This window comes from Schistocerca cancellata, chromosome 2, assembly GCF_023864275.1.
Source record: "Schistocerca cancellata isolate TAMUIC-IGC-003103 chromosome 2, iqSchCanc2.1, whole genome shotgun sequence".
Classification (NCBI taxonomy): Eukaryota; Metazoa; Arthropoda; class Insecta; order Orthoptera; family Acrididae; genus Schistocerca; species Schistocerca cancellata.
The window spans coordinates 699,954,409-699,981,030 of record NC_064627.1 but is presented as its reverse complement, the minus strand read 5'-3'; the positions used below and the strand labels follow the sequence as shown (position 1 = coordinate 699,981,030).

General features: G+C 43.0%; 1 protein-coding gene across 1 annotated transcript in view; it reads right to left on the bottom strand.

Moving 5' to 3' along the window:
* The window catches only part of LOC126162479 (ATP-binding cassette sub-family C member 4-like), a 242,101-nt gene that overhangs the window by 78,079 nt on the left and 137,400 nt on the right, over nt 1-26,622 (bottom strand). Inside the window, exons 10-14 of the mRNA XM_049919021.1 lie at nt 14,629-14,817; nt 11,483-11,769; nt 3,968-4,151; nt 3,748-3,891; nt 3,567-3,662 (exon numbers count right to left, since the gene is read on the bottom strand). Coding sequence (XP_049774978.1) covers nt 3,567-3,662; nt 3,748-3,891; nt 3,968-4,151; nt 11,483-11,769; nt 14,629-14,817 — 900 coding nt within the window. The remainder of the gene's footprint in view (nt 1-3,566; nt 3,663-3,747; nt 3,892-3,967; nt 4,152-11,482; nt 11,770-14,628; nt 14,818-26,622) is intronic.

The following is a 26,622-nucleotide window of genomic DNA, read 5'->3' as shown; positions in this document are numbered from 1 at the left end:
CAAGTATGCCCTGTGCATGGAAAATGTTTGTATTCGTCATCTAATACATACTTAGCATTTTGTGACAACTACAAGGGATAAAAATGAATTGTTTCACTGTTAGAAAAATACACATTACTCAGAATTTATCATCGGAACTGAACTCCAGGAATTGCTATGAAATATTTAATTTATTTGATGTCTCTAATAAAACTACATTCTGATCGGGTTGCCTCATTATAATAAGTCACTGTGATTGTCTGGAGAGGAGTGAAAGTGTAAGGTATAGTTTAGCTGCCTACGCAGATTTTTTAAATTTATATTATTTATTTGATTTAGCCACCTCATTTTAATACTACACTGAGATCGAAGGGTGAGTAGACAGGGAGGAGTCACAAATGGCATCTGGGCTAGTTCAGCCATCTTGGAGTTTTCATTAAATTCTCTGCTAGCGCAGCTGGTTAGTTTCGCCAGCTTTGATTTTAATTGGTTGCAGGATAGTGAAATGGAGGGAGAGGGCATGGCTTTATGACATCATTGACAAGGGGGGCCTGGATTGTAATGTCAAGGTAGTAGAGGTTGTAGAGTCTGTAGACTGTCACATGGACTGCTAGCTGCGCAAATATTGACTTTGCTAAGGCAGTAGCATCTTCTCCACTTTTTACCAAACAGCAGTTGACTAATTATTGACGACGGTTCAATCCCGCATCCGGCCATCCTGATTTAGGTTTTCCGTGTTTTCCCTAAATTGCTCCAGGCAAATGCCGGGATGGTTCCTTTGAAAGGGCATGACCGACTTCCTTCTCCATCCTTCCCCAATCCGAAGACACCGATGACGTCGCTGTTTGGTCTCCTCCCCCAAAACAACTCAACCCAACACACACACACACACACACACACACACACACACACACACACACACACACGTACACACACATGCACTATATCTGTGAAATCGGTATTAAAGGATCAAGGTCTGTGTGACAAACACGAATGATATTAATTATTATCAACAAGAAACCATATACTTTTTAATTAAACGTTTTAAATTTGTTATAGTGGTAAAGTACTAAAATGTTCTGTCTTGTTCAGTTTCATTTACATATGCTGTTATGGAGGTTTCCCTGCCACAAACTAACAAAGCGCATTTTCGATGAGAAACAAAATTATGTAATGATGATTTTATATGATTTTTAAAGGTAAACGAATACAGTGTACTCGGTAAATATGTTTAGTCTCATAGGAGAAACTCAATCTGCCAAAAGTCGTTAAGAGAGAAGCAACTACTGCAAGCAAGTTAGTTGAAGCTGGTATGTGGCAGTGCAAAGACGCTCTGAACGGACGAATCATTTTATTTGTGGAAAAAGTGATGATTTTGCAGAAAGGACACAGTTTTCTGTATGATAACAGACGGAAGCTGTTATGTGGAGACGAGCAGTGTAGTGCTAGTTCATCAAAGCACTTTAGCGTGCAGAGACGAGCGGAACTCTTAAGTTGCCAGCAGATAATCATTGCACTATTGTTGCAGTAAAATACAGAAATGTAAGATGAAATCACTATTTTTTCGAAATCATCAACAGAAGACAGAAGAGCGAGAAGACACAAAGAGACGAGCTTTCAAGGACTGCATATTCAGCACAAGAGAGTCTCAGAATAACAGAAGATTTTCTTGATGAGGAACAAAAACATCGAAAATACGGGAAAGTTCCAGGTGTCAACATAAAACGTTAGTATATTTGTGCTATCGGAGACTATGTACGAAATAGACAAAGGACATTATTTTGATTCAGAAAAGAGTAGGTGGACTCTGATCTAAAAAGGTGGCACGGACTCTCTTGTAAAAGTAGCTGTTATAGATAATATGTATTTAAGAAATGTATTATGAACTGATGAACTATATGCCAAATACGTGTAACCTGAGTACCAAAGCATATTCTGCACCCAACAGTGAATGTCAGTAAAGTGACGCCTCGCCTCTCAAATACATCCTTATGTGGGGAAAAAAAAAACCTGTGCTCGCACACCAAATCGGCAGCAGCAGTAAATAATATTCTCCTAAATTATTTTTTATTTACCAAAAGTTCATTCAAACGCAGAGTTCTCTAGCAGTCAAATGTTTTGTCTTACTGTTTAGCTAATGCTGCTCACTTGGCAGTAATGCAGTCACGTAATGTTATGTAGTTCGAATGCTGTTAGTAACTTCGCAATTTGCTCTATAAAATTACGTCCATTAGCACTCCATCATGTCAACGTATGTTAACAAAACCAAGTGTGACATACACGGTCCCACACACCGCAGTAATAATCTTATAATAAACATGTTATTGTTTCCATTCAATCTTCCATTTTACATACAGACTGCGAAACAGCTTCAATAATTCATAACAGTTCACACGCCCGTAATTTTACACAAAAAACCGACTCTAGTTACATTGTTGCACAACTACTTAGTTAAAACAGAGAAGTAACTTATCGGTCTAAATAATTGTATAAATATTATTGTCGTTTTACATTTGTACCGGTTCTGTGTAAGTGTGGGTTTTGTGTATGGACCTAAGTCATCTTCCATAGACAAGAGCAGACGTGAAAGTAGAAACATACAGGTACAGCGAAAGCATTTGTTTATCACTAAATTGTTCTGGCGAAATAGTAACATGTTTTGTGGTGGCATTCTGTGTGTTTGCTACTGACAGTCACAGCAAGCAGTCATTCAAGTATACCTCAGTAGTATTCAAGAATACGGAAGCAGAACTGCATGGTTACTTAGGCGATCAGTCAAGTAATCAGTCCTTACTTAAAATTTATTAACTGCTTAATAAATTTAAGCATTTCGGCCTATGGCAAAATATTACTAACGTCTGGAAGAACTGTTTCATTCTTCGAACAAATGTCTACAATTGCTAAGAACTGTTTCAATGATTCTACCATCAGTTTTTGGTATGTCTTTCGTGGCAGTGTATAGTTTTGGTCCAAGAACAGAAATTATTAAAATACTAAAATTGACAATTTCAGCTGATACTTCCGCATTCAAAAAATTTAAATAGCATCTGAAAACAGTATCACGTCAGGCTTCTATGCACAAACACGTACTGTAAACTTAGTGCATAGGACGTCAGTTAGTAGAAATTTTCTGATTTCATAACCTTGACAAGGATGATAGACATTTTCACGGAAAAAGGCGAACCTGAGAACAGTCTACTGAGAGGCTGGAACTCTGCAAAACTTGTTTCCTCAGTTTTAAGCCGAGCCCTGGGTGAATGCTCTCTGCTCAGTTAAATGAATCACTAGCGCAAGAAAGTAAAGGTCTCGTCATTCCTGGGCGATCCACAAGTGAAAATGATTATTAACTATATATAAGTTAACGATATACAACGAAAATAGTATACAGAATCGGATACAGACAACAAGACGATCATACTCTTCACGGAGAGAAAGTTTTACATAATGTAGAATTGAAATGCACATCTCCGACATATAATCACACATACACGTACACACACACACACACACACACACACACACACACACACACACACACACACACACACACACACGGTAGAAGTCCAACAGCAGTTAGCAGTACTCACCACTCGTGACAAGTCAGAAACTCGCCGGAGAGCTCCTCCTTTGTAACCCTTTCGTGATCCAATACGCTTTGGCGTCCTACGACTATCCTCCTTTCTCTACAAATGAAACCAGATTTACAGCAGTACGGTCATAACTTACGGAAAGCAAAATGAATTTTAGAATAAATAGATAACTAATTACACGAAACGATTTTCTAATGCTTCGCTGTCGTGAAATGCCGAACTCCTCCTGTTTAGATTCTTCCTCAGAATAAGACATCAGTTTTGAGAAGCTGACACCGCTCTTGATGATTTCCTCGAAGGTTCCCTGATGTTCGATCTTCCCCTGCAACGTAAACATCCATTAGAATGAGAGCAAAACACCATAAAGTTGTTACAGCTGTCAGAAAAGAACAACACACTTTGTTAAGCACCACGATGTTGTCAGCAGTCTGCAAGTGCTGAAGTTGGTGAGTGACCAGAATTCTCGTCTTGCCACTCAGGTAGGAACTTATGCACTCGTCGAACAAATGTTTTCCTACGTGAGTGTCCACAGCAGACAAAGGATCATCCAGCAAGTAAATGTCCGCCTCACGATAGACTGCCCTGTTGAAATTAAAACATGTACATTATTATTCCAACAACTAACAGGTGGTCTTGATGACCGCTCATGAATACTTAAGTCATTATTTGTTTCGTTGTAGTTCATTAGCAGTCTCTTTTAATATGTGACAATATGTGCATAATCAATTGACATACCGAGTGATCAAAAAGTCAGTATAAATTTGAAAACTAAATAAACCACGGAATAATGTAGATAGAGAGGTAAAAATTGACATACATCCTTGGAATGACATGGGATTTTATTAGAACCAAAAAAAGAAAGTTCACAAAATGTCCGACAGATGGCGCTGGACAGCAAAACGTCAGTAAATGCTACCATGACGGGTGAGAGGTACGCCGATATGTTACAGAATCGCATCATCCCCAGCCTGGCTGATAGACACCTGCTGGAACGTAAGATGTTTATGCAGGGTGGCGCTCCACGCCACATTGCTAGGCGCGTGGAAGATCTTTTGCGCGCGTCGTTTGGTGATGATCGTGTGCTCAGCCGCCACTTTCGTCATGCTTGGCCTCCCAGGTCCCCAGACCTCAGTCCGTGCGATTATTGGCTTTGAGGTTACCTGAACTAGTAAGTGTATCGTGATCGACCGACATCTCTAGGGATGCTGAAAGACAACATCCGACGCCAATGCCTCACCGTAACTCCGGACATGCTTTACCGTGCTGTTCACAAAATTATTCCTCGACTATAGCTATTGTTGAGAAATGATGGTGGACATATTGAGCGTTTCCTGTGAAGAACATCATCTTCGCTTTGTCTTATTTTGTTATGATAATTATTGCTATTCTGATCAGATGAAGCGCCATCTGTGGGACATTTTTGAACTTTTGCATTTTTTTGGTTCTAATAAAACCCCATTCCAAGCATGTGTGTCAATTTGCATCTCTTTATCTACATTATTCCGTGATTTATTCAGTTTTCAAATTTATACTGACTTTTTGATCACCCGGTATTTTGTACGAATTCATAATGTTCAGAGGGAATAACTGGAGTTGCTAAGTATCGTGACGAAGATGGTAGTGGATTGTGATCTCTGAGATTTCCTCGGTGTTATTGATTAACGGTGTTGTTTCGGGTGTTCACTCGAGTTTGCAGTTCCATTTTAACACAATAATTACGACTGTGATTTAGGATTAGCGTCTCTGACTAGTGGTTAAAACGTCCTTGGTCACGGGTTTGAACCCAGCCACTGCTAAAACATTGAATAAAAATCATTAGCAATGGTGGCCAAAGACTTCCGGCATAAGAAGTCACTCATGTTCTGCCAACGGCCTTGCCAAACATGACAGCGGAGGCTGAGGGCACTTTCTTGCATTGACGGGGAAGCAACCAGTGAAACGCGTAGTAGGAAAGGTAGAAATTCTGAAAGGGAAATGCAAAAGTTCAAACTAGATCCAGTGGAGATCAGGAAAGTGAAATCGAAAGGAGATAACATTTATGATCAGACGAATATACGTTAATATCAATCGCAGCAGAAAATAATATAACATGAGTAAAATTCGTTATGAATAGGAGGTAGGGCAGACAGTGAGATACTGCTAACAGGTAAGTGCTAGGTTTGTTCTCATCAGATCGACAGAAAACCGTCATCGACAATAATAGTTCAAGAGTACATACCGACGTTGGTAGGAGAAGATGAAGAGAGAGAGAAAATATATGAGGATACAGGGCGAGTAATTCAGCATCTAAAGGGAAATGGAAATCTAATAATCATGCGTTTGTACAGGATGGAGTAGAAGAAAGGGTTGCGGTGAATGTGGGCTTGGTAGTAGGGATGAAAGAGGAGGAAGACTAAGTCACATATGCGAGAAGATTCCGTTAGTAATAGCGAATTCTCTGTTCAAGAATCACAAGAGGAGGTATACTTGGTAACAGCCTGAAGAAAGTGGAAGATTCAGCTGGATTACATCATGATGAGATAGCGATTTCGGCATCAGATACCGGATTGTAAGGCGTACCCAGGAATAGATATAGACTCAGATCACGATTTACTAGTGATGAAGAGTAGGCTGAGGTTTAAGAGAATAGTAATAAAGGATCCGTGTTGGAGAAGGTGGGATATAGAAGTACAAAGGATTAATTAGAATGTTTCAAATACGCTAAAGATGTGGATACTTCCACAGGGGGCAGTTCAGTTGAGGACAGAGGGAGGAGGTACGTAGAATGTGCAATCACAGACGTTAGAAAGACAAACATACCACCAAGAAAGGTAATTGCGCAGAAACCATGGGTAACAGAAGGAATAATTCAATGATCGAGGAAATACGGAAATACAAAAATGATCAGGTAAAGACAGGAAAACAGGATTATAAATCAATTAGGAACTGCAGGGAAACCAAGGTCAATTGACAGTTAATTAGTTAGATAGTTACATGCTCCATGAGTCATTTTGCAAAGTAGATCGTAATGACGTCGAACGAGTCATTTTACATTCCCACTTCCAATTAATTTCCACGTATGGTTACATTCTGAACTTTTCTGAGTTATTTCATTTATAACGTAGAAAAACGTGAAGAGATAAAAAAAATGAACGTCGGAAGGACTGGCTCAGCATATAGAAAAGTTAGCAAAACCTTCGGTAAAATTAAAGACAAGGGCGGCCACATCAAGAGTGCAACAGGAACTGCACTGTTAAACGCAGAGGAGAAAGCGGAGAGGTTGAAAGATTAAATCGGAGACCTCTGCTAGGGAAGGGATCCTCTGAAGTAGTGATAGAAGAAGAAGTTGGAGTCGATATGAAATAGACAGGGGCAACAGTGTTAGAGTCATAATTTCAACGAGCCTTGGCAGACTTGGGGTCAAATAATGCAGAAGGGACGGACAACATTCCATCGGAATTTCTTGAACATTGGAGGTAATGGAAACCGAACTACTTTTCACGTTGCTGTGTAGAATCAATGAGACTGGCGACATTCCTCCTGTTGGAAAAATGTCGTCCACACAATTCGAGAGGTAGCAGGGGCAGATAAGCGCGAGAATTATCGCACAATCACCTTAGCTGCCCATGCATCGAAGTTACTGACAAGAATAATATAAATAATAACGGAAAAGAAAGTTGAGAATCTATTAGATGAAAATAAGTTTGGCTTTACGAAAGGTAGAGGAAACTGAGAGGCAGTTATGAAGTGGTGGCTGATAATGGAAGCACGACTGAAGAAAAATCGAGGCACCATCATAGGATTTGTGTACCTGGAAAAAGCTTTCGCCAGTGTCATTCATATAGCCGCGAAACCATGCATTTATATTTCTTGTTTCAGAGTCCTCTGGGTCGCTTCAGAGGTTTTTAAACGTTAGTAGAAATCACGCTGTAGTAGCACCAGTAGTGTCTTTTCCGCGAGCAACTAGGTTGTCCGTATCGGGGAATACGAGTATTTCACACGTATATAATGCACTTTTCTCTAACATTGCTGAGAAGATGAACGGCCACAGTGTTCACGGTCGTGGCCGTACTCCACCCTAGGCTGTTGGGAAAATAAGGATTAATTGATATATCGACATTTTCACCAGAAAATATCGATTTAAGGAAGCGATATATTTTCCGCCATAAATCGATATATACATTTCGAAATGACAATACTGAGGACCGATATTTTTATTTTATATTTTTTGCTATTTTCTGTAAATATTTTAAACTGTTCTTTTGAAATTGTAGTAGATAATAGTTTTACTTTCTCGGTGTGAAAGAGTCTTACTACTTTTTGAGCTTTCGTCACAGTCATCCTTTCTCCTTGTGTGAAGCAAGCACGGGTGACACAAATAAGTTGTCCGATTGAATTGGCCGGTGGCGGTGCGAATGGAATAACAAGATTCCCGATGTGAAGAAATAGCACACTCTCAGCGTTAAAGAAGACAATTTTTTACGCAACTCGTATGCTATTTCTTCACATCAGTGTTCTTCAAAAACAGTTGCTTAAAATGGTGAGCAAAGATCTAAATGACTAGATTGGTCTTTGCGGTGGGCGGCAGTCGTCACTCGGCGCTACTAACAGAAACTGCAACGTTTAACTTCACCACTCAATTTTGACACAACTACTGCTAGATCGCTGGCGTTGGCAGAAAAGAAAAAAAAAAAAAAACAGGGACGTTGACATGAACTGTGCCGAACAAATGCGATACGTGACGAAACCGACCGACGGACACCTTTTATTGTGGCACTTACATGCAGTCACCATTGTTAGCAAAGTGGTTATCGCCAAGCGTGAACGCGCATCGTTTTCTTTTCGATTCTTGCTCTAAGGCGGATAGGCAGACTGCTAGCTTGTTGATGTACAGAATATCTAATAATAGATCAGTACTTAAATATACAGCTCTAAAACCGGGCCGCGCGGAATGACCGAGCGGTTAAATGCGCCAAGTCAGTAATCGTGCGGCCCTTCCCGCCGGAGGTTCGAGTCCTCCCTCGGGTATGGGTGTGAGTGTTGTCCTCAGCGTTAAGTTAGTTTAGGTAGTGTGTAAGTCTAGGGACCGATGGCCTCAGCAGTTTGGTCCCTTAGGAATTCACACACATCATCTAAAACCGGCATTAGATCGGTGGATACTTTCTTCGTCGATATATCGATACTTTTCACTATTAATAGAGGGGCAGTAATAATAACATCGATACATCGCATTCCTGAAATTTTTAAAAATATCAACAGTCCTACACCATTCATCAGCTTTGTAGTGTAGTCTACCCCAACAACGCCACGTTGTCCCTCCCTTCCAGAGTTACACCCTTGCTCTGATCCACCAGCCTTGAATGACCCACAATGGCTGAGGATATTGTTCAACTCTCTAGGTGCATATTTTGTAGCGCTGTGCTAGTTCTTATACACACATAACGTATCTTTGATTGATAGTCTCGCAAATACGTAAACCTCAGAATTTTGCTATAATGCCATAAATTTACCATGGCATCATTTCCTATAACATCATCCTCATTTTAACTACAAACCCGAAGTACATGTGACGTATTCGCAGTTGCAAATATGGACAACCATCAGCTGTGTAACGGAATGAGGACAGTGAAAATTTGTGCCGGACCGCGACTTCAACCCGGAATGCCCGACACCGGGCAAGGAACTTTTAATTAAATGTCTTCCCTGTACAGAAATATACACAATGAATGTAGGAGTGCAGGTTGTAGACACATGGTTCACGGCATATGGAATTCTAGGCGTCGATGTGAGTCGTGCTCGAATAGCCTAATAGTAAGGCAACCTGTCGCGTTAAGTCGGAAATCCGGGTTCGAGTCCGGCACAAATTTTTGCTCTCGTCATTCCATCACACAGCTGAGGGCTGCCCGTATCCGCAACTGCGATTACATTACATGTATTTGATAACGGCTGGAATCGCTACAGTCCGAAGAAAAATTGTATCGTATTTCTGGACAACACTCTTATGACTTCCTTGTACACTGTGTGGTTTTTTAGGGGAACGAGGAACAGCCGCCGCACATGAACAGAGAATTCAAATATTAATTTATTCTCCTTCTGATATAAACTATCAAAAATTATACATAACTTTGTTCCTGTATTTGCAGCGTCAGTTGCTAACAGTAGATTCTAATGTAGAAATGCATAGAGATATAAAAGACTTATAAATGTATCACTCTTCAGTACCATATCTATTCAGAGACCTGGCCACTATGACCTTCTGTAAATGTTATTTAACTGGCAAACACACAAAATGGGTTCAGTGCATGAACGTTCGAACATCAGTAAACCCACATCTGGAGCTCTGGAGAGGGGATGCTAGCATCTCACTGGCAGCGGCGTAGTCGCTCGTAGCAGCGCTCTCGACCAGCGGCGGCGGCGGCTATAGGAAACGCGGCGGTGTAATGTGGCGCACGTGTTTGAAAGAGCGGCCAATGGGATAGCGGTCGGTACCGCAAACATAGGCACTTCAGTCTCGCTTAAACTATGAGCCACACGATCTAGTAATGTAGTCCTGGCTTAGGAATAACTTATGTATCGCATTGTGGTATTTAGTTAAAATTTAGAGAGCGTCTGGAAATGGTGGGCCTCAGAATTTTTTTGTTATAGCGTCATTAATTTTGCGAAATAAGTTATGCAGTCGTTATTTCTGTGGAACACGTTCGTTTTTTAACACACTCAGTATGACTTAACACACATGCCAGTCATGCAGGGGTGGCTTATGAATGATAAATACGAGTAATTCAGACTGGTCGGTTCTTTTCAGAAAATTCTGCATTGTGATTGGCAGAAATCATCATGGCGTCAACGTGACATGAGAGGATGCAACGTGGCGTGATAGAACGTTGACGTGACGTCGAGAGCAACGGGACGAGACTCGTTTCACTGGGACAATATGTAATATTGTAGAAAAGATGGAAAAATACTGAAAAATTATAAAAGTGATAGAAAATATGGAAAAATAAGAGAAATTTTGAAAAATGATATACTTACATATCTGGCTGAATGTCGTCTCTACTGCTGCACCAAATGAGGAAAATCGTGTAATATTAAATTAAATTTCGTTTTAACAATTACGCACACCCTAGACCTTAACGTAATTACAACTAAATTAATTTGTTTTTAACAAGAAGCCACATCCTGATCCTTTTCCTATTATGCACAGCTCCAGAATGAAGCCACCCACTCTAGTGTGCTAATTATCATAGTACAAATGGGAGGGTGTGCTTGAATCTTAGTGGTCCAGGGGAGGGGAGAGAGAATTGGGAGGGGTGGGGATGATATTGATCTATTGCCCGTGATTTATCGGGGCTAGGCGGTAAGGGATAACCTTGAGTATAACTAGCATAAGTGTGGAAAGTGACACAAAAAAAAAAATGGTTCAAATGGCTCTGAGCACTATGCGACTTGACTTCTGAGATCATCAGTCTCCTAGAACTTAGAACTAATTAAACCTAACTAACCTAAGGACATCACACACATCCATGCCCGAGGCAGGATTCGAACCTGCGACCGTAGCGGTCGCTCGGTTCCAGACTGCAGCGCCCAGAACCGCACGGCCACTTCGGCCGGCGAAAGTGACACCAGAAGGCCTTACTGTGGTCTCCCATTAGATAACTACTCACATTTCCCCATATTGTTCTTACTACACAGTAACCAACACACACGTCTTATTTTGCTATTCGAATTGCCGTGAAGAGTACTGGTACGCTGCAAACAGCTAACTTATTAGCTGTTCATTCACATATTTTCTACATGTAATCGGCACTGATAACTGCATAGCAAAAAATTGTGTGAATTGAAACTATTGTTCAAGTGGCACAAATTGCTAGAATAACTTATCGCAAACATCCTTAATTCTTGCGCTGTCGTTATTAACAATTTAGTGGCTGAGGTACCTGGCGAGGTTGACCCTGGCCCTCTGTCCGCCGCTGAGGGTGATGCCCTTCTCGCCCACCAACGTCTGGTCGCCGTACGGCAGCAGCTCAAAGTCCTTGGACAGGGCGCACGCCTCCACCACTCGCTGGTACTTCATCCGGTCGTACGGCTGTCCGAACAGGATGTTCTGCCGCACGGTGCCCACGAATACCCACGGCTCTTGGCTCGCGTACGACACATTCCCTCCAATCTTTAGGTCTCCAGATGTTGGCGTCAGCTCATTTATGAGCGCGTACAGGAGAGAGCTCTGAAAATATTAAAACTTTGATATGCGAGAAGAATGTTACTCGCTAATTGTGCGGTAAATGTTACGGTCACCTTTCAGAAAAAGTGTACAATCTTTTCGATTCTATTACCTATTTCATATTAATGTGAGAAATAATTACACCAGGATGGCCCCAATCACCGTAAAGATATACGCATCCATGAGCATTTCGGGAGAAAGACAAGCTATTCCAGGGAAAGAAAGTAGAGTTTGAAGGGAATCCAGCCAAAGTGCCCCTATAATGACATGAAAAAATTGAAGACTATGCTGATCATCACTATGTGGTGAGCAGCACAACTGCAACAGTCGTACAAATAACGCGAAATGTTGTCATTCAGGACTCCGATGATTTTGACGGGAATACGTCATTACTCCTTTGAAAAGAAAACACGTAGTTCAAAAACTGTTTTTCAAGGCAGCTGCCTAGATCATAATCAATTCCGGTCATGTTATATGGGTATAGAAAAGATATTACAATCACCATCGCATTTAATTTGCCCAGTTGTTGACAGTTAGATCCTACAGTCATCGCCGAAATCTGCCTACAGACGTCGTCTAGCGAAAGCATCCATTCATGTGACGCAAGGATATCGTCGTATTCTGAGAGCGTAACCTTGAGACCCCATCGCTATACATCTGTGGGTGGACTACAGTGTCAAAACAGGTAATGGGTAGGCAAAGTAATTGCAGTTACGACTGGGAATAAAGTTTCTATGCAACAGCAAACAATCTCTGGTTCCCTGCCATTCTAGGGCATGTATATAGTTTCTTTTATGTTTTCTTGGTGGTGGAGTTTGCTTTAGGGCGCAAAACAATTGAAGTCCTATGCGCCCGTGTCATAACCTTAGAACACTAATAAATAAAACAAGTTATAAGCGGCCATACGCTAAGCCCAATCGATGGAAGGAAAGAGAAGTGTTAAGCTAATAACAAGGAATCCACAAAATACGCTGTAGGGACAGCGGAGGTTCCTAACCAAAGATTAAATGTCCTTCGCCATATTGCTACCATCGGTAAAAAGTAAAACTCGATCGATAAACGCGCGTCGTCCGCTAAAACGGCCTATAACTTAGGCGACAATAGGGATTTCGGCAGCCAATTCATCGATCACACTATAAGTTCTCATTTACCAAAATGAATGAGTGTCCTACTGTATCAGCAGTGAGTCGTACATACGTTTCTAGGAGCACTGTGTGTGAATCAAGGATCAGTGATAAAACTGTTCTCGAAGATGTGTAGCTCCGTATGTCTAACAAGGATGAAAATCGCCCACAGTGTTAGACCAGTGTTGTCATAATAGTTTATTGGGGTGATGCTACATGGATTATAATGAATTCTCTATTCCTGCAAGGTTAGCGAACATAGCTAGTGATTGAAACTTCCTGGCAAATTCAAATTCCGTGCCGGACCGAGACTCGAACTCGGGACCTTTACCTTTCGCGGACAAGTGCTCTATCGACTGAGCTACCCATGCATGGCTTAGGACCCGTCCTCACAGCTTTAATTCCGCCAGTACCTCGTCTCCTACCTTCCAAGCTCCGAGGGGCCATCGTGAATCGTGATTGGATAGCCCAGTCGGTAGAACACTTGCCGGCTAAAGGCAAAGGTCCCGACTTCGAGTCTCGGTCCGGCGCACAGTTTTAATCTGACAGGAATTTTCATATCAGCGCACACTCCGCTGCAGAGTGAAAATTTCATTCTATACCTATTCATTCTTTATTTAACGTCTGATGTAGAGACGAAACGTTTTCATCCGCAGTCAGTAAGTTTATCTCAAGAAGAACAGATTGGTACTAGTTGCTAGTCGGTAATTGAGGAATATACTCGTATTTCGCTGGTTGCTGCAGACAGCGGTCCTGCTGGGGTGCCTTCATTCTTGGGGACCCGTTACTCATGGAGAGTGTGGCAGAGGATTTGGGTGGAGGGGAGTTTGGCTGGGAGATGTGCTTACAATCAATATTTTCTTTGTTGAGTAATATATAAGAACACCAGAACGGACTTGAAAATTAATTCTTTGCAACCAAATTCAAATTCAAGAATAGTAATTTCAGGAATCTGATGATAGAAGCGATCAAAACAGTGTGCCACCCCATCAGAACTACAACAATCATATCCCGCAATGGACAGCTATAATATGCTGCAGAATGTATGGTAAAATACATCCTTACATTATACATCGAAGAGCCAAAGAAACTGGTACACCTGCCTAATATTGTGTAGAGCCCCGGGAGCACGCAGAAGTGCCGCAACACGACGTGGCATGGGCTCGACTAATGTCTGAACTAGTGCTGGAGGGAACTGACAACATGAATCCTGCAGGGTTGTCCATAAATCCGTAAGAGTACGAGGGGGTGGAGATCTCTTCTGAACAGCACTTTACAAGGGATTCTAGATGTGAGTAATAATGTTCATGTCTGGGGAGTTTGGTGGCCAGCGGACTCCCAGAGCAAACCTCCCCATGACACTACCTTGCGAACTTCTTGCTACGCTCGCCATCTGGCAAGACTTGTGCGCCAAACCCGTGGTGGCGGACCAAGAGACCAGGGAGGAAGAATCCTGCCACGAAATTTCAGTTTCACCGCACAGGAGATTCCTCACGCAGGTCTGAAATCTATGTTACAGCCTGAACACTGATTTTTCATTAAATTTCATACAAGTGGGAACAAGATAGAGAGACATGGCACAAGAAGTGATAGGAAAAGTTTCAGTGATCACCTCGAAAAATCAAGCTGTCACCATGGGTCTCGAAGATGTTTTGAACGTCTACACATATTTAGTCTTCACGGAGATATAAATCGATATGCATTCTACTTCTGAAACTTATCGAGTTAAATAACTCACCTTTCCGCATCCAACAGGCCCGACAACAGCACAGAGACTGCCGTGTGCAATACTGAGGCTGACGTTGACCAAGGTGGGGTGGGCGCCGTCCCACGAGGCCGACACGTGCTGCAAGGAGACAGCCACCTCCCCCACTGTGGCTCTCCTGTTGCTGTCGTCAGCAGGCGCCTCTGGCTTCAGTAGAAAGTCCTGTTGGCAGCGTCGACGAGGGAAATTAGTGGGAAACGTGAGTTAGGACTGGACTCTCATTGGGGAGGATGACGGTTCAATCCCGAATCCGGCCATCCTGATTTAGGTTTTCCGTGATTTCCCTAAATCGCTCCAGGCAAATGCCGGGATGGTTCCTTTGAAAGGGCACGGCCGACATCCTTCCCTATCCTTCCTTAATCCGATGAGACCGATGACGTCGCTGTCTGGTCTCCTTCCCCAAACAACCCAACCCCAACCCGTGAGTTAGGTCTCAATCGTGATAATGCAAGTGTTTCACTGCTGATAACAAATTGGCTACCAAATTAGGACTAGTTGATAAATGGTGGGTAACATCTCGTGCATACTTACATACTTACTTGTACTAGGTTGACCACACAAACTGCAGTCGGTCTTTGGCCACGACAATCAGCCTCCTCCATCTTCTTCAGTAAATCTATTTTCTCCAGCTATTCAAATCATACTCATATCCTCTTCAATCCTTTCGATGCAGACATTCAAGGTCTGTCCCTTGGCCTGTTACCTCTGATATCTTCTTCCACCACCTGTCACAATGACACAATGTCCAGCAGTTTGTACAACTTCTGCAGTTCACGTTTCTTCGATTTTCTCCAGCCGTCTCCAGCCTCCCCTAGTCCAGAAACCTGTCACAGAACAGCATTATCAAGTCACGATTTTTCTTTCTACCTTTTCGGTCAAAGTCCAGGTCTTTGCTCCGTATCGTATCATGCGTTACGCTACAGTGTTGGAGATCTTAATCTTCGTGGATCTCAATAGAAGCCGGTACTTGAGCATCTTTCCGATTGCAAACTTTAACCTGTTTTCTGCCTGAAATCTTGTCATTATTTTCTGGTCTACCTGATTCCTTCCACTGAGTGCTGCCCCTAGAAATTTGAACTCTTTTCGCTTTCAAGGATTTTAGATCTGTCATCCTTCTCCCAGTTCATTATGAGGTATTTGGTCTTATCCATATCCATCTTCAAGCCTGCTCTCATTGGCTCTTCCATTAACACTCATCCCAAGTGAACCAGATCTTGATCTTTCTGTGCCATTAAAACTGTGTCATCCACACAGGCCAGGAAGTTGATCCTTCCATCCAGCTTAATTCCTGTCTCCAGTCTTCTTACTTTTCTTGGCATATTGTTTGCTGGTTTACAGTGTCATATGCTATTTGGAAGTCCACAAAAATACAGTGAACATCTCTGTGAAATTCCTTTCTCTTTGGTAATACTTGCCTTCTTCTGTGCAGTTGACCTACAGCTGACTTCCCGTTTCTAAAAGTTGCTTGCTGGAATGTAAGTACCTCCTTGACGTATGATGTTAGCCGCTTCAGCAACAGCGTGCTCAGAATCTGTTCAGAATAAGCTGTACATAGTAAGGCAAGTCCTCTATAGTTGCTGCATCTCATTGGATCTCCTTTCTTAAGTACCGTGCAGATGACAGACTGCTTCCATTCTGTCTGAATTCTTTCTATCCTCTAAATTAAACGCATCAGACAGTGGACTCCTGTAGGGTATTTCGTCCCTCTTTCAGCATCTCTGGAAGTGTTCCATCTATTCTTGGTGCCTTTCCTTTCTCCAGCATTTTTATGACTTTTCCTACCTCTTCCATTCTTGGCAATTCATCCTCCAATGTTGGTACCATCACTCTGTTATCTCTGCACAGTTCTTCTTTTTCGACTGTCGTCGTAGTATCGTTGATGGTTTTGTCCATACTTAGGAGTTTTCGAAATAGTTTTTCGATTCCTCCGTAGCTTTCGTCTCATTAGTTATCGTTTGTCCTGCTTGATCTTTGATCACGTGAGTCCTTGCGTTATATCCTTTATTAAAGAACCTGACTATTCTGTAAAAGTCTCTTCTATTACCTACTGTTTACCGTTGTATCTTCTTCTGCCATTGTTGTCTTGCTAACGAGCCTTTCTGCTCGGAGGACCTTTTCGAGAAGCTGCTTCGACGTATCCCAACATTGTTCTTTCATCGTTTTCGTTTGTCAGCCATAGCACTTCGGTTGCTTTTCTCTTGTTGGCTCCACCTCTACACCAATCATTGAATCATCCTGTAATCCTCCTCCTTCTCTCCAGTGGTTTCATTACTTCGTCTATAGTCTGTCTGTCATTAATTATGAGCTTGGATAGTAACAGTATGTGAACTCTGAATGTTTTGGTCGGATAATCTTCTTCCATATGGTATTAGTGATTAAAACCAAATAAAATGCCTGTACTATGGCTAGATATGAAAATGATAAAACCGCAGTAAAAAGAGCATCAGCTGACAGTAAACACACAATCAACTGCATCTTAAAACATGGTCAATACGCATAGAGAATTGGAAGATAGAGTTATTAGACCTAATGAGTAGATTATAAACAAACCAATTTTCTTACGTCAAGCAAAATGACAAATGAGTCGACAACTCAAATACACTCCTGGAAATGGAAAAAAGAACACATTGACACCGGTGTGTCAGATCCACCATACTTGCTCCGGACACTGCGAGAGGGCTGTACAAGCAATGATCACACGCACGGCACAGCGGACACACCAGGAACCGCGGTGTTGGCCGTCGAATGGCGCTAGCTGCGCAGCATTTGTGCACCGCCGCCGTCAGTGTCAGCCAGTTTTCCGTGGCATACGGAGCTCCATCGCAGTAATTAACACTGGTAGCATGCCGCGACAGCGTGGACGTGAACCGTATGTGCAGTTGACGGACTTTGAGCGAGGGCGTATAGTTGGCATGCGGGAGGCCGGGTGGACGTACCGCCGAATTGCTCAACACGTGGGGCGTGAGGTCTCCACAGTACATCGATGTTGTCGCCAGTGGTCGGCGGAAGGTGCACGTGCCCGTCGACCTGGGACCGGACCGCAGCGACGCACGGATGCACGCCAAGACCGTAGGATCCTACGCAGTGCCGTAGGGGACCGCACCGCCACTTCCCAGCAAATTAGGGACACTGTTGCTCCTGGGGTATCGGCGAGGACCATTCGCAACCGTCTCCATGAAGCTGGGCTACGGTCCCGCACACCGTTAGGCCGTCTTCCGCTCACGCCCCAACATCGTGCAGCCCGCCTCCTGTGGTGTCGCGACAGGCGTGAATGGAGGGACGAATGGAGACGTGTCGTCTTCAGCGATGAGAGTCGCTTCTGTCTTGGTGCCAATGATGGTCGTATGCGTGTTTGGCGCCGTGCAGGTGAGCGCCACAATCAGGACTGCATACGACCGAGGCACACAGGGCCAACACCCGGCATCATGGTGTGGGGAGCGATCTCCTACACTGGCCGTACACCACTGGTGATCGTCGAGGGGACACTGAATAGTGCACGGTACATCCAAACCGTCATCGAACCCATCGTTCTACCATTCCTAGACCGGCAAGGGAACTTGCTGTTCCAACAGGACAATGCACGTCCGCATGTATCCCGTGCCACCCAACGTGCTCTAGAAGGTGTAAGTCAACTACCCTGGCCAGCAAGATCTCCGGATCTGTCCCCCATTGAGCATGTTTGGGACTGGATGAAGCGTCGTCTCACGCGGTCTGCACGTCCAGCACGAACGCTGGTCCAACTGAGGCGCCAGGTGGAAATGGCATGGCAAGCCGTTCCACAGGACTACATCCAGCATCTCTACGATCGTCTCCATGGGAGAATAGCAGCCTGCATTGCTGCGAAAGGTGGATATACACTGTACTAGTGCCGACATTGTGCATGCTCTGTTGCCTGTGTCTATGTGCCTGTGGTTCTGTCAGTGTGATCATGTGATGTATCTGACCCCAGGAATGTGTCAATAAAGTTTCCCCTTCCTGGGACAATGAATTCACGGTGTTCTTATTTCAATTTCCAGGAGTGTAGTTGTGTATTTTATTTGATCAAACACAGTTAAACTCTAGAATATATTATACCTAAAACAAAATTAAGAGTTACGAAGTCATTTTTGAATTAATGTAACTTGGACGGAAATGAAACATGAAGGGCAAACAGTACGCACAGAACAGAATAGAATGTTTCGAAATCTGTTGCTACAGAAGGAGGTCGAATAATTAATGAATGATTCAAATGGCTCTAAACACCATGGGACTTAACATCTGAGGTGTTCAGTCCCCTAGACTTAGAACTACTTAAACCTAACTAACCTAAAGACATCACACATATCCATGCCCGAGTCAGGATTCGAATCTGCGACCGTAGCAGCAGCGCCGTTCCGGACTGAAGCGCCTAGAGCCGCTCGGCCACAGCGGCCGGCTAATTAATGAAGAGATACTGAGTCGAACTGGTGAGAAAAGAATTGTCTGGCACAACTTGACTAAAATAACAGATCAGTTGACAGGACGAAAGAAGTCAAACTCTCGTGGATTGTTCCCCTCCGCCCCCCCCCCTCCCCCATTTTTTTGCCCTCATTCAACTTTTTCTTGTTGACGAGTTGTGATGCCCAATTAAGTTCACTGGAGTAATGAAATCTGGAGTGAGGGCTTTGATTTTTTTTAGACAGTACTGGGTGGCTGAGCCGGCGCGCATTATTAGACGTTGGACAGTATGTTGCGGCACGGTTACCTGAAAGACAAGAGCAGACTATAGCTCGCTTGTCGCACCACAGGGCGTAACGGGCGCTTTTGGCACTTGTAGCGAGACAAGCAGCGGGAGTGGGAAGTGGACAGCGTCGGGGCCGGTACCTCGCCAATCGTTTTAGTGCATTGGGTCCTGCCGCTCACCTACCAGACAACTCCCGGCAGCTGCATTGTCTGCGCCGGTTCGGAGAATTTTAATGTCTGCGTTTTCAGGGGGGTCGACAGTAAGGCACCAATGTAGAACACTGCCGTCCAACAGCCAGAAGCAGTTTCAGGGCTATGCTTTCCCGCACATAAACCGAAAAACGCCATCTGATTGGTGGACCAGTATGACATGTGCTGACGCAAAAGAGCGCACTCCGAATCTGCAGGACAACCTGCCATAGGACGAAAATTTGTTATAATGGTTTGAAAGGGAAAGATATGGCAGAATCTAGGAGTATGGTTGGCAGTCGTTTCTGTGTCCTCAAACGATTGGAGGGTTCCCTGCACGGTGAGAATAAGACACTAATCTTGCAGCGTGAAGGCGAGTTGAGGAGTTCGGCAGAAAGTCACTTCTGGACCGACAGAGAGAACGTTAGAGTTCTTCACTTCTGGCCAGCGAGAGTCAAGGTGATCACAAGAGTCAGAAGTATTACTGTCACATTAGTCCAGACAGAGCCTTGTCAGTTATCACTTGGAGACAACAGTTGGTACTGTTTGTCGCTTCTCGCCCGCACTGTTTCAGTCGGGTCTTTATCCACGGGCACAGGCCGCCACTGACAGCAGCTGTAACATCATCCCTGTGCTCCGAGCTGAACGCGCGTAAAATTTTAAAAAATTAATATGAATATGGTTGCGTTGTTAAAATGTCTCTGCTTATCTAATTCTTCTTGGCGATCGGACTTCGCTGACGTAGTTGAAGCTGCAGGTGGCACTTGTCGTGATCACGAAAATTCTCTTCAGTTCAACAAGTAAAATGCTTGATCCGGTTTTTTAACATTATTTACAATGTGTACACCTTTGGTTCCGCCGTTTGCCGATAGTTGGTGACAACGCTAAGTAGCGGCGAAAGAAACAGATCGTAGACGTCTGGCAGTTAGCTTAGACCTCGGCCAACATAACCTCATTCAAACATTAGTCGATTTGTGTCTGCATCATAAAGTTGTTCTTGATTGAAAATGTCAGTTTACGAGCCTAATTCTCTTCATTTGCGGGAGGTGTTACTGTTTTGTTTCAATATGAAGAAAACAGTGGATGAGTCTCATAGAACGCTCTCAAGTACGTATAGTAAGGACGCAATTAGTGAAATAACGCGTCGTGAGTGGTTTGAAAGCTTCAAGAACGGTGATTTTAACGTCGTAGACCGGCGTAGTGGTGGAAGAGAGAATGTTTTCGAAGATGCGGAGTTGGAAACACTGCTGAGTGAAGACTGGCGTCAAACTCAAGAAGAATTGGCACGATTAGTGGGAGTGACACAGCAAGCCATTTCAAAACGTCTCAAGGCTATGGACGTCATTCAGAAAGAAGGAACTTGCGTCCCGTGTGAGCTGAATCCAAGAGACGTTGAATGGCGTTTGTGTGTTTGTGAACAGTTGCTTCAGAGGCAAAAACGGAAGGGATTTCTGCATCGCATTGTGACCGGAAACGAAAAATGGGCTCATTACGATAACCCTAAACGTAAAAAATCATGGGTATATCCCGGCCATGCTTCCATGTCGACGGCCAAACCGAATATTCACTCCTCCAAGACCATGCTCTGCATTTGGTGAGGCCAGCTCGGCGTCGTGTACTATGAGGTGTTAAAACCAAGTGATACAATCACAGGTGGTCGTTGTCGAACGCGATTAATGCGTCTGAGCAGAGCATTAAAAGACAAACGGCCGCAGTACAGCGAGAGACATGACAAAGTGATTTTGCAGCACGACGACGCTCGACTCCACGTTGCAAAATAGATCAAAACGTACTTGGAAACGTTAAAACGGGAAGTTCTACCCCTCCCGCCGTATTCTCCAGACATTTTTCCCTCTGACTATCACCTCTTTAGATCAATGGCGCATGGCCTGACTAACCAACACTTCCGATCTCATGAAGAAGTCACAAATTGGATCGACTCGTGGATCGCTTCCAAAGATGAAAATACTTTGAATGATAAATGCTGCACGCTCCGCCAGTCACGCGAATTGTCACTCTCCGTGAGGAAGCGGATATTGTCCTTAAGACGACGATACGCAACAACGCGCGGCGGCTCTATGAGAAAGTGGATGCCTTGCGGGACACTGTCCACGGGTTACGCCACGTTGGGACCACACTTCCACGCCGCTGGCATCGACATCCTGTTCCCCTAACCATTCTAGAGGAATCGGATTCCGACCACCCCTGTAATCGATTTGTTTCATTAAAGCCTCAAATGTTGGGGAAAAAACGGCGGAAGCAAAGTTGTACACCTTGCAATTGACGCACACATATAATACATTGAGATCGCAATACTTCAACTCTAAAATCGCACATCCTCATCGTCCTTCTACATACGAGAGAGTCTGGCTGTGTCTATCTAAAACAAAAAACTGTACAACAAATTGAATGAGACAATGTTTTCGTTTGTCTGCGCCTTACCGCGCTTTCATAATTAACGCCTTTGCCAACCCTCTGGTTACTCGGTGTTTCAGTTTTTGTTTTTTTGTAAATATTAATTTTACGGAATTCTGGGGGCCTTTCATCATGTACTTATGCATCTTGCAGGTGGTAATGTACTCGTAGCACCAGCGCGGTAGTCTTATTCATTTGACCCCTGCCAGCTTTCGCTGTCGCCTTGTCGCTATACACAGCCACGGCTTGCATGTGTGATGTGTATCAAGGGCTCCCATTCCAGATTGATATTGTTCGTAATAGTTAGCAGTAACGAGTTAAGGCATACCCACTCTCAAAGTTTTAGGGCTCTGTAACATGATAGTTGATTTCGCTCCTGTATGTGAATAGACAGCATCTCATTACCGAAGTTACACAGTTCTTATTTACGTTCCATTCAATATATGTCTCTCGTAATATTTAGGAATTCTCGCAATATATCACTTTGTGATACTAATATTTTTATGTTATTTAGTAGTTGAATTTCACCTTTATTATCGGTGATCAGCTATTAAATTATCATAAACAGAGTTATGTCAAGGGCACAACTCTTAAACTGACCACAAACAAGACCATATCATAACTTGCTCCCTAAATTGTCTGTTGCATGATAGGGACTGTGGTAATTAAAGGGAGGGTTGAGTGTATTAGCATAGCTAATACGGATTTCTTTAATGAATTAGGGTGTCATGTCCACCACTCAACCCGGACACCTCGCTAGGACGGATCCTGAGGCATCATTTCGGCAATAAAGACAAGACAGAGAAGGGAGAGGGGATATTACAAGTTGTTGAGGGAGACTATGGTAGTAAACAGGTTCAGGTGGATGTAACAGGTATGTGGAGATAAGGACGCTAGCACAGTGTAGACTAGGAGGTGAGCTGCCCTAACAACCGTTCAGCCAGCTAATAGGTATAAATTAGCGTACAGTATTAAATTGATATAATATGAGAACATACAGATACGTGTTTCACAAAGGGCTTTTGGCACCTGCTGCTGTTAGGCATTCAAATAAAATATTGAACAATAGATTTTGGTAAGTCAAATGAAAAGACAGAGGAACAACATACCACTATTAAACGATAAACGATAGAGTTATGGCATAAATATAAGTATATAAATACATCTTTAACAAATATGTTTGACACCCTGTGTTGAATCGTAGAAAGTTGTTTACCAGAGTTATTTGCTGTGGCACAACAAATTGAAGAAGTAAAACGAAAAGAGTAGGCTCGTCACCGATAAAAATATACAACGTTTAAGTTGAAATAACTATACATATAAAATACATTTTAACATAAAACGACTGTTAACCTAGCTCCCAGTGCTGCGTTATTACTACAAAAGTCTCTTGGCAGCCTGTATATATGTAGCAAGCTCTTTTTATTATACGTATATGGAATTAATGAAGGAAAGAATAATGAGGGTTCTCGTGGGAAACTCTACGTTCAGACGATGTTATTGCTGCAAAAACGATTGTCTGTGGCGCTCCTATGTTGCACATGAAAAGAGGACGCGATTTATGTCACCTTCTATTGTGTTAGTGAAGTCACAGAATGGGATTGGGTTAATTACAGTGCACAGAAGCTGCACTGCAAAACTTCAGTGGATAAATCTTACGCGTCAGAAAGCGGATATCAGCCATCTGGGTGGGTGAAAAGCGTGAGAGCCGGGTCTACATGGAATAACAGGCTGAAGAACTAAGACGCCTTCTAGTCCTCTTACCATTGTTGAAAGGCTTTCTGTGTGCCAGGCGGTACAATACAGAAGGGGAAAGTGTGAGATCAATTGATGTTCCGAATCTAGTGATTTTCTTAGCAAGAATATCGACTTCTTCATTTTGTACGCCCCCCGTCACAACCGCAGACAGGCTGTATCGGTTTCGGATCAAGATATCTAGCGAGACACCTTGCTCATTGCTATTGTAAATATTTTTCCACGAGACAAGCCATATGTGACGCCGCGGTACTGTTTTATATGACTAAATCACCACGTGTTACCACTGGCGTGCGGAAGTACGTAACCAAAACAGAACATACGCTGTGCGGATAAACTTCCCAGAACGGATGTGTTTACTGGAAAAGTAAGGTATTCCGAGATCCAAACTGAATCCATCGAGGGACTTATAAGGAGAATAATAAGAGACTTAGATTAATAATCAGATGCTTTTGTCAGTTTCAGACCCCTTTGATAAATTTAAAGACAATCTAAATTCGATGACGTGAAATACACTATCCATAAAAGCAATAGGAGGTTGTTTTATTTAGCCTCGTATAGGCGCCGTAAGTTATCCATATATTACCTGCGGAAACGACGAACATTATTGTGAAATAATATGGGTTATCACGTACGTGCGAGAAACAACTATTACGCGTTACTGAAGCACACAAGCGAAGGATAGATTTTAGGTTTCCTGGCTACAGGCTCGATTTTATCAAGTGTCAGAGGTATGTACTAATGACAACGACGCTATTATAATGACGATAGTCAAAAAATGGGGAGAGTGTTCAGTGGAACTGATAGAAAGCCACTAAAATTTTAATTGAAATACGACAATATCTAGTTGAATCTTCCACACGTAAGAAAGTTGTGGTTCAACTAAAACATATAATTAACGCGTACTGTGTAATATGTAAGTACTAAGGTCACGAAAGATGTTGTAGTCATTCGGTCCTGAACTGCTGACATGGGAAATATATCTAAACAACGTGTAAGAAAGGCAGACAAAGATCTACATCAGTTTAATGGCGCCATTCGGACAGTAAATCGAACATATCAACGCTCACACGTTTCAAAAGAGATTGTAGAGAAGACTGAAGGTAGCAGTGTAATGTGGTAAGTCTACTACAATTCCAATAGTTAGATCCTATAGCGATATCATGTAGTCAAACAATTATGTCGTATCGTAACTGATCTACTTTCAAACCGAAGCCTAGCTTTCTGACTAAAAATGAAGTAATGTTTGTCTAGAATAGCAATTTTAAGTGAATTTCTTTCGACAATGAAGACTCGAGGCGATGTAAGTTGAGATATTCAGGATGTGTTTTGATAGGCTGTGGAAACGATGCCAATATTTCTCGAGGTAAATTTCTAGGTTCGATATCTACTTCGCCACAAAGTTTTAATGTGCCAGTAACTTTGAAACCAGCGCACACTCAGTTGCAGAGTGAAAGATACGTACTAGGAACAATCGCTAGGCTATGCCACGTCCCGAGAATATTCTTTCTCCAAGACTGCTAGTCCAATAAGGTATGCAGGAGAGCCTCTGTGAAGTTTGTAGAGTAGAAGAGATGTCGTGGAGGAATTAAAGCTGTGAGGGTGGACCTCGACCTTACCCGAGGTAGCTCAGCGTGTAAGAGCATTTCCCGCGAAACCCAAGCATTTTGGTTCGGATCCCAGTTCTATGTACCTTTTAATCTATCACATTAAGTAATAAATCATTTCCATTGGAATTATCAACGTGATTAATAGACAACACTGTCATACAGCTAATACACCTATCGTCCATTAGCGAACGAAATTCATCTATCTACCATCTACATCCATACTCCGCAAGCCACCTGACGGTGTGTGGCGGAGGGTACCTTCAGTACCTCTATCGGTTCTCCCTTCTATTCCAGTCTCGTATTGTTCGTGGAAAGAAGGATTGTCGGTATGCCTCTGTGTGGGCTCTAATCTCTCTGATTTTATCCTCATGGTCTCTTCGCGAGATATACGTAGGCGGGAGCAATATACTGCTTGACTCTTCGGTGAAGGTATGTTCTCGAAACTTTGACAAAAGCCCGTACCGAGCTACTGAGCGTCTCTCCTGCAGAGTCTTCCACTGGAGTTTATCTATCATCTCCGTAACGCTTTCGCGATTACTAAATGATCCTGTAACGAAGCGCGCTGCTCTCCGTTGGATCTTCTCTATGTCTTGTATCAACCCTATCTGGTACGGATCCCACACTGCTGAGCAGTATTCAAGCAGTGGGCGAACAAGCGTACTGTAACCTACTTCCTTTGTTTTCGGATTGCATTTCCTTAGGATTCTTCCAATGAATCTCAGTCTGGCATCTGCTTTACCGACAATCAACATTATATGATCATTCCATTTTAAATCACTCCTAATGCGTACTCCCAGATAATTTATGGTATTAACTGCTTCCAGTTGCTGACCTGCTATTTTGTAGCTAAATGATAAAGGATCTATCTTTCTGTGTATTCGCAGCACATTACACTTGTCTACATTGAGATTCAGTTGCCATTCCCTGCACCATGCGTCAATTCGCTGCAGATCCTCCTGCATTTCAGTACAATTTTCCATTGTTACAACCTCTCGATACACCACAGCATCATCTGCAAAAAGCCTCAGTGAACTTCCGATGTCATCCACCAGGTCCTTTATGTATATTGTGAATAGCAACGGTCCTATGACACTCCCCTGCGGCACACCTGAAATTACTCTTACTTCGGAAGACTTCTCTCCATTGAGAATAACATGCTGCGTCCTGTTATCTAGGAACTCCTCAATCCAATCACACAATTGGTCTGATAGTCCATATGCTCTTACTTTGTTCAATAAACGACTGTGGGGAACTGTATCGAACGCCTTGCGGAAGTCAAGAAACACGGCATCTACCT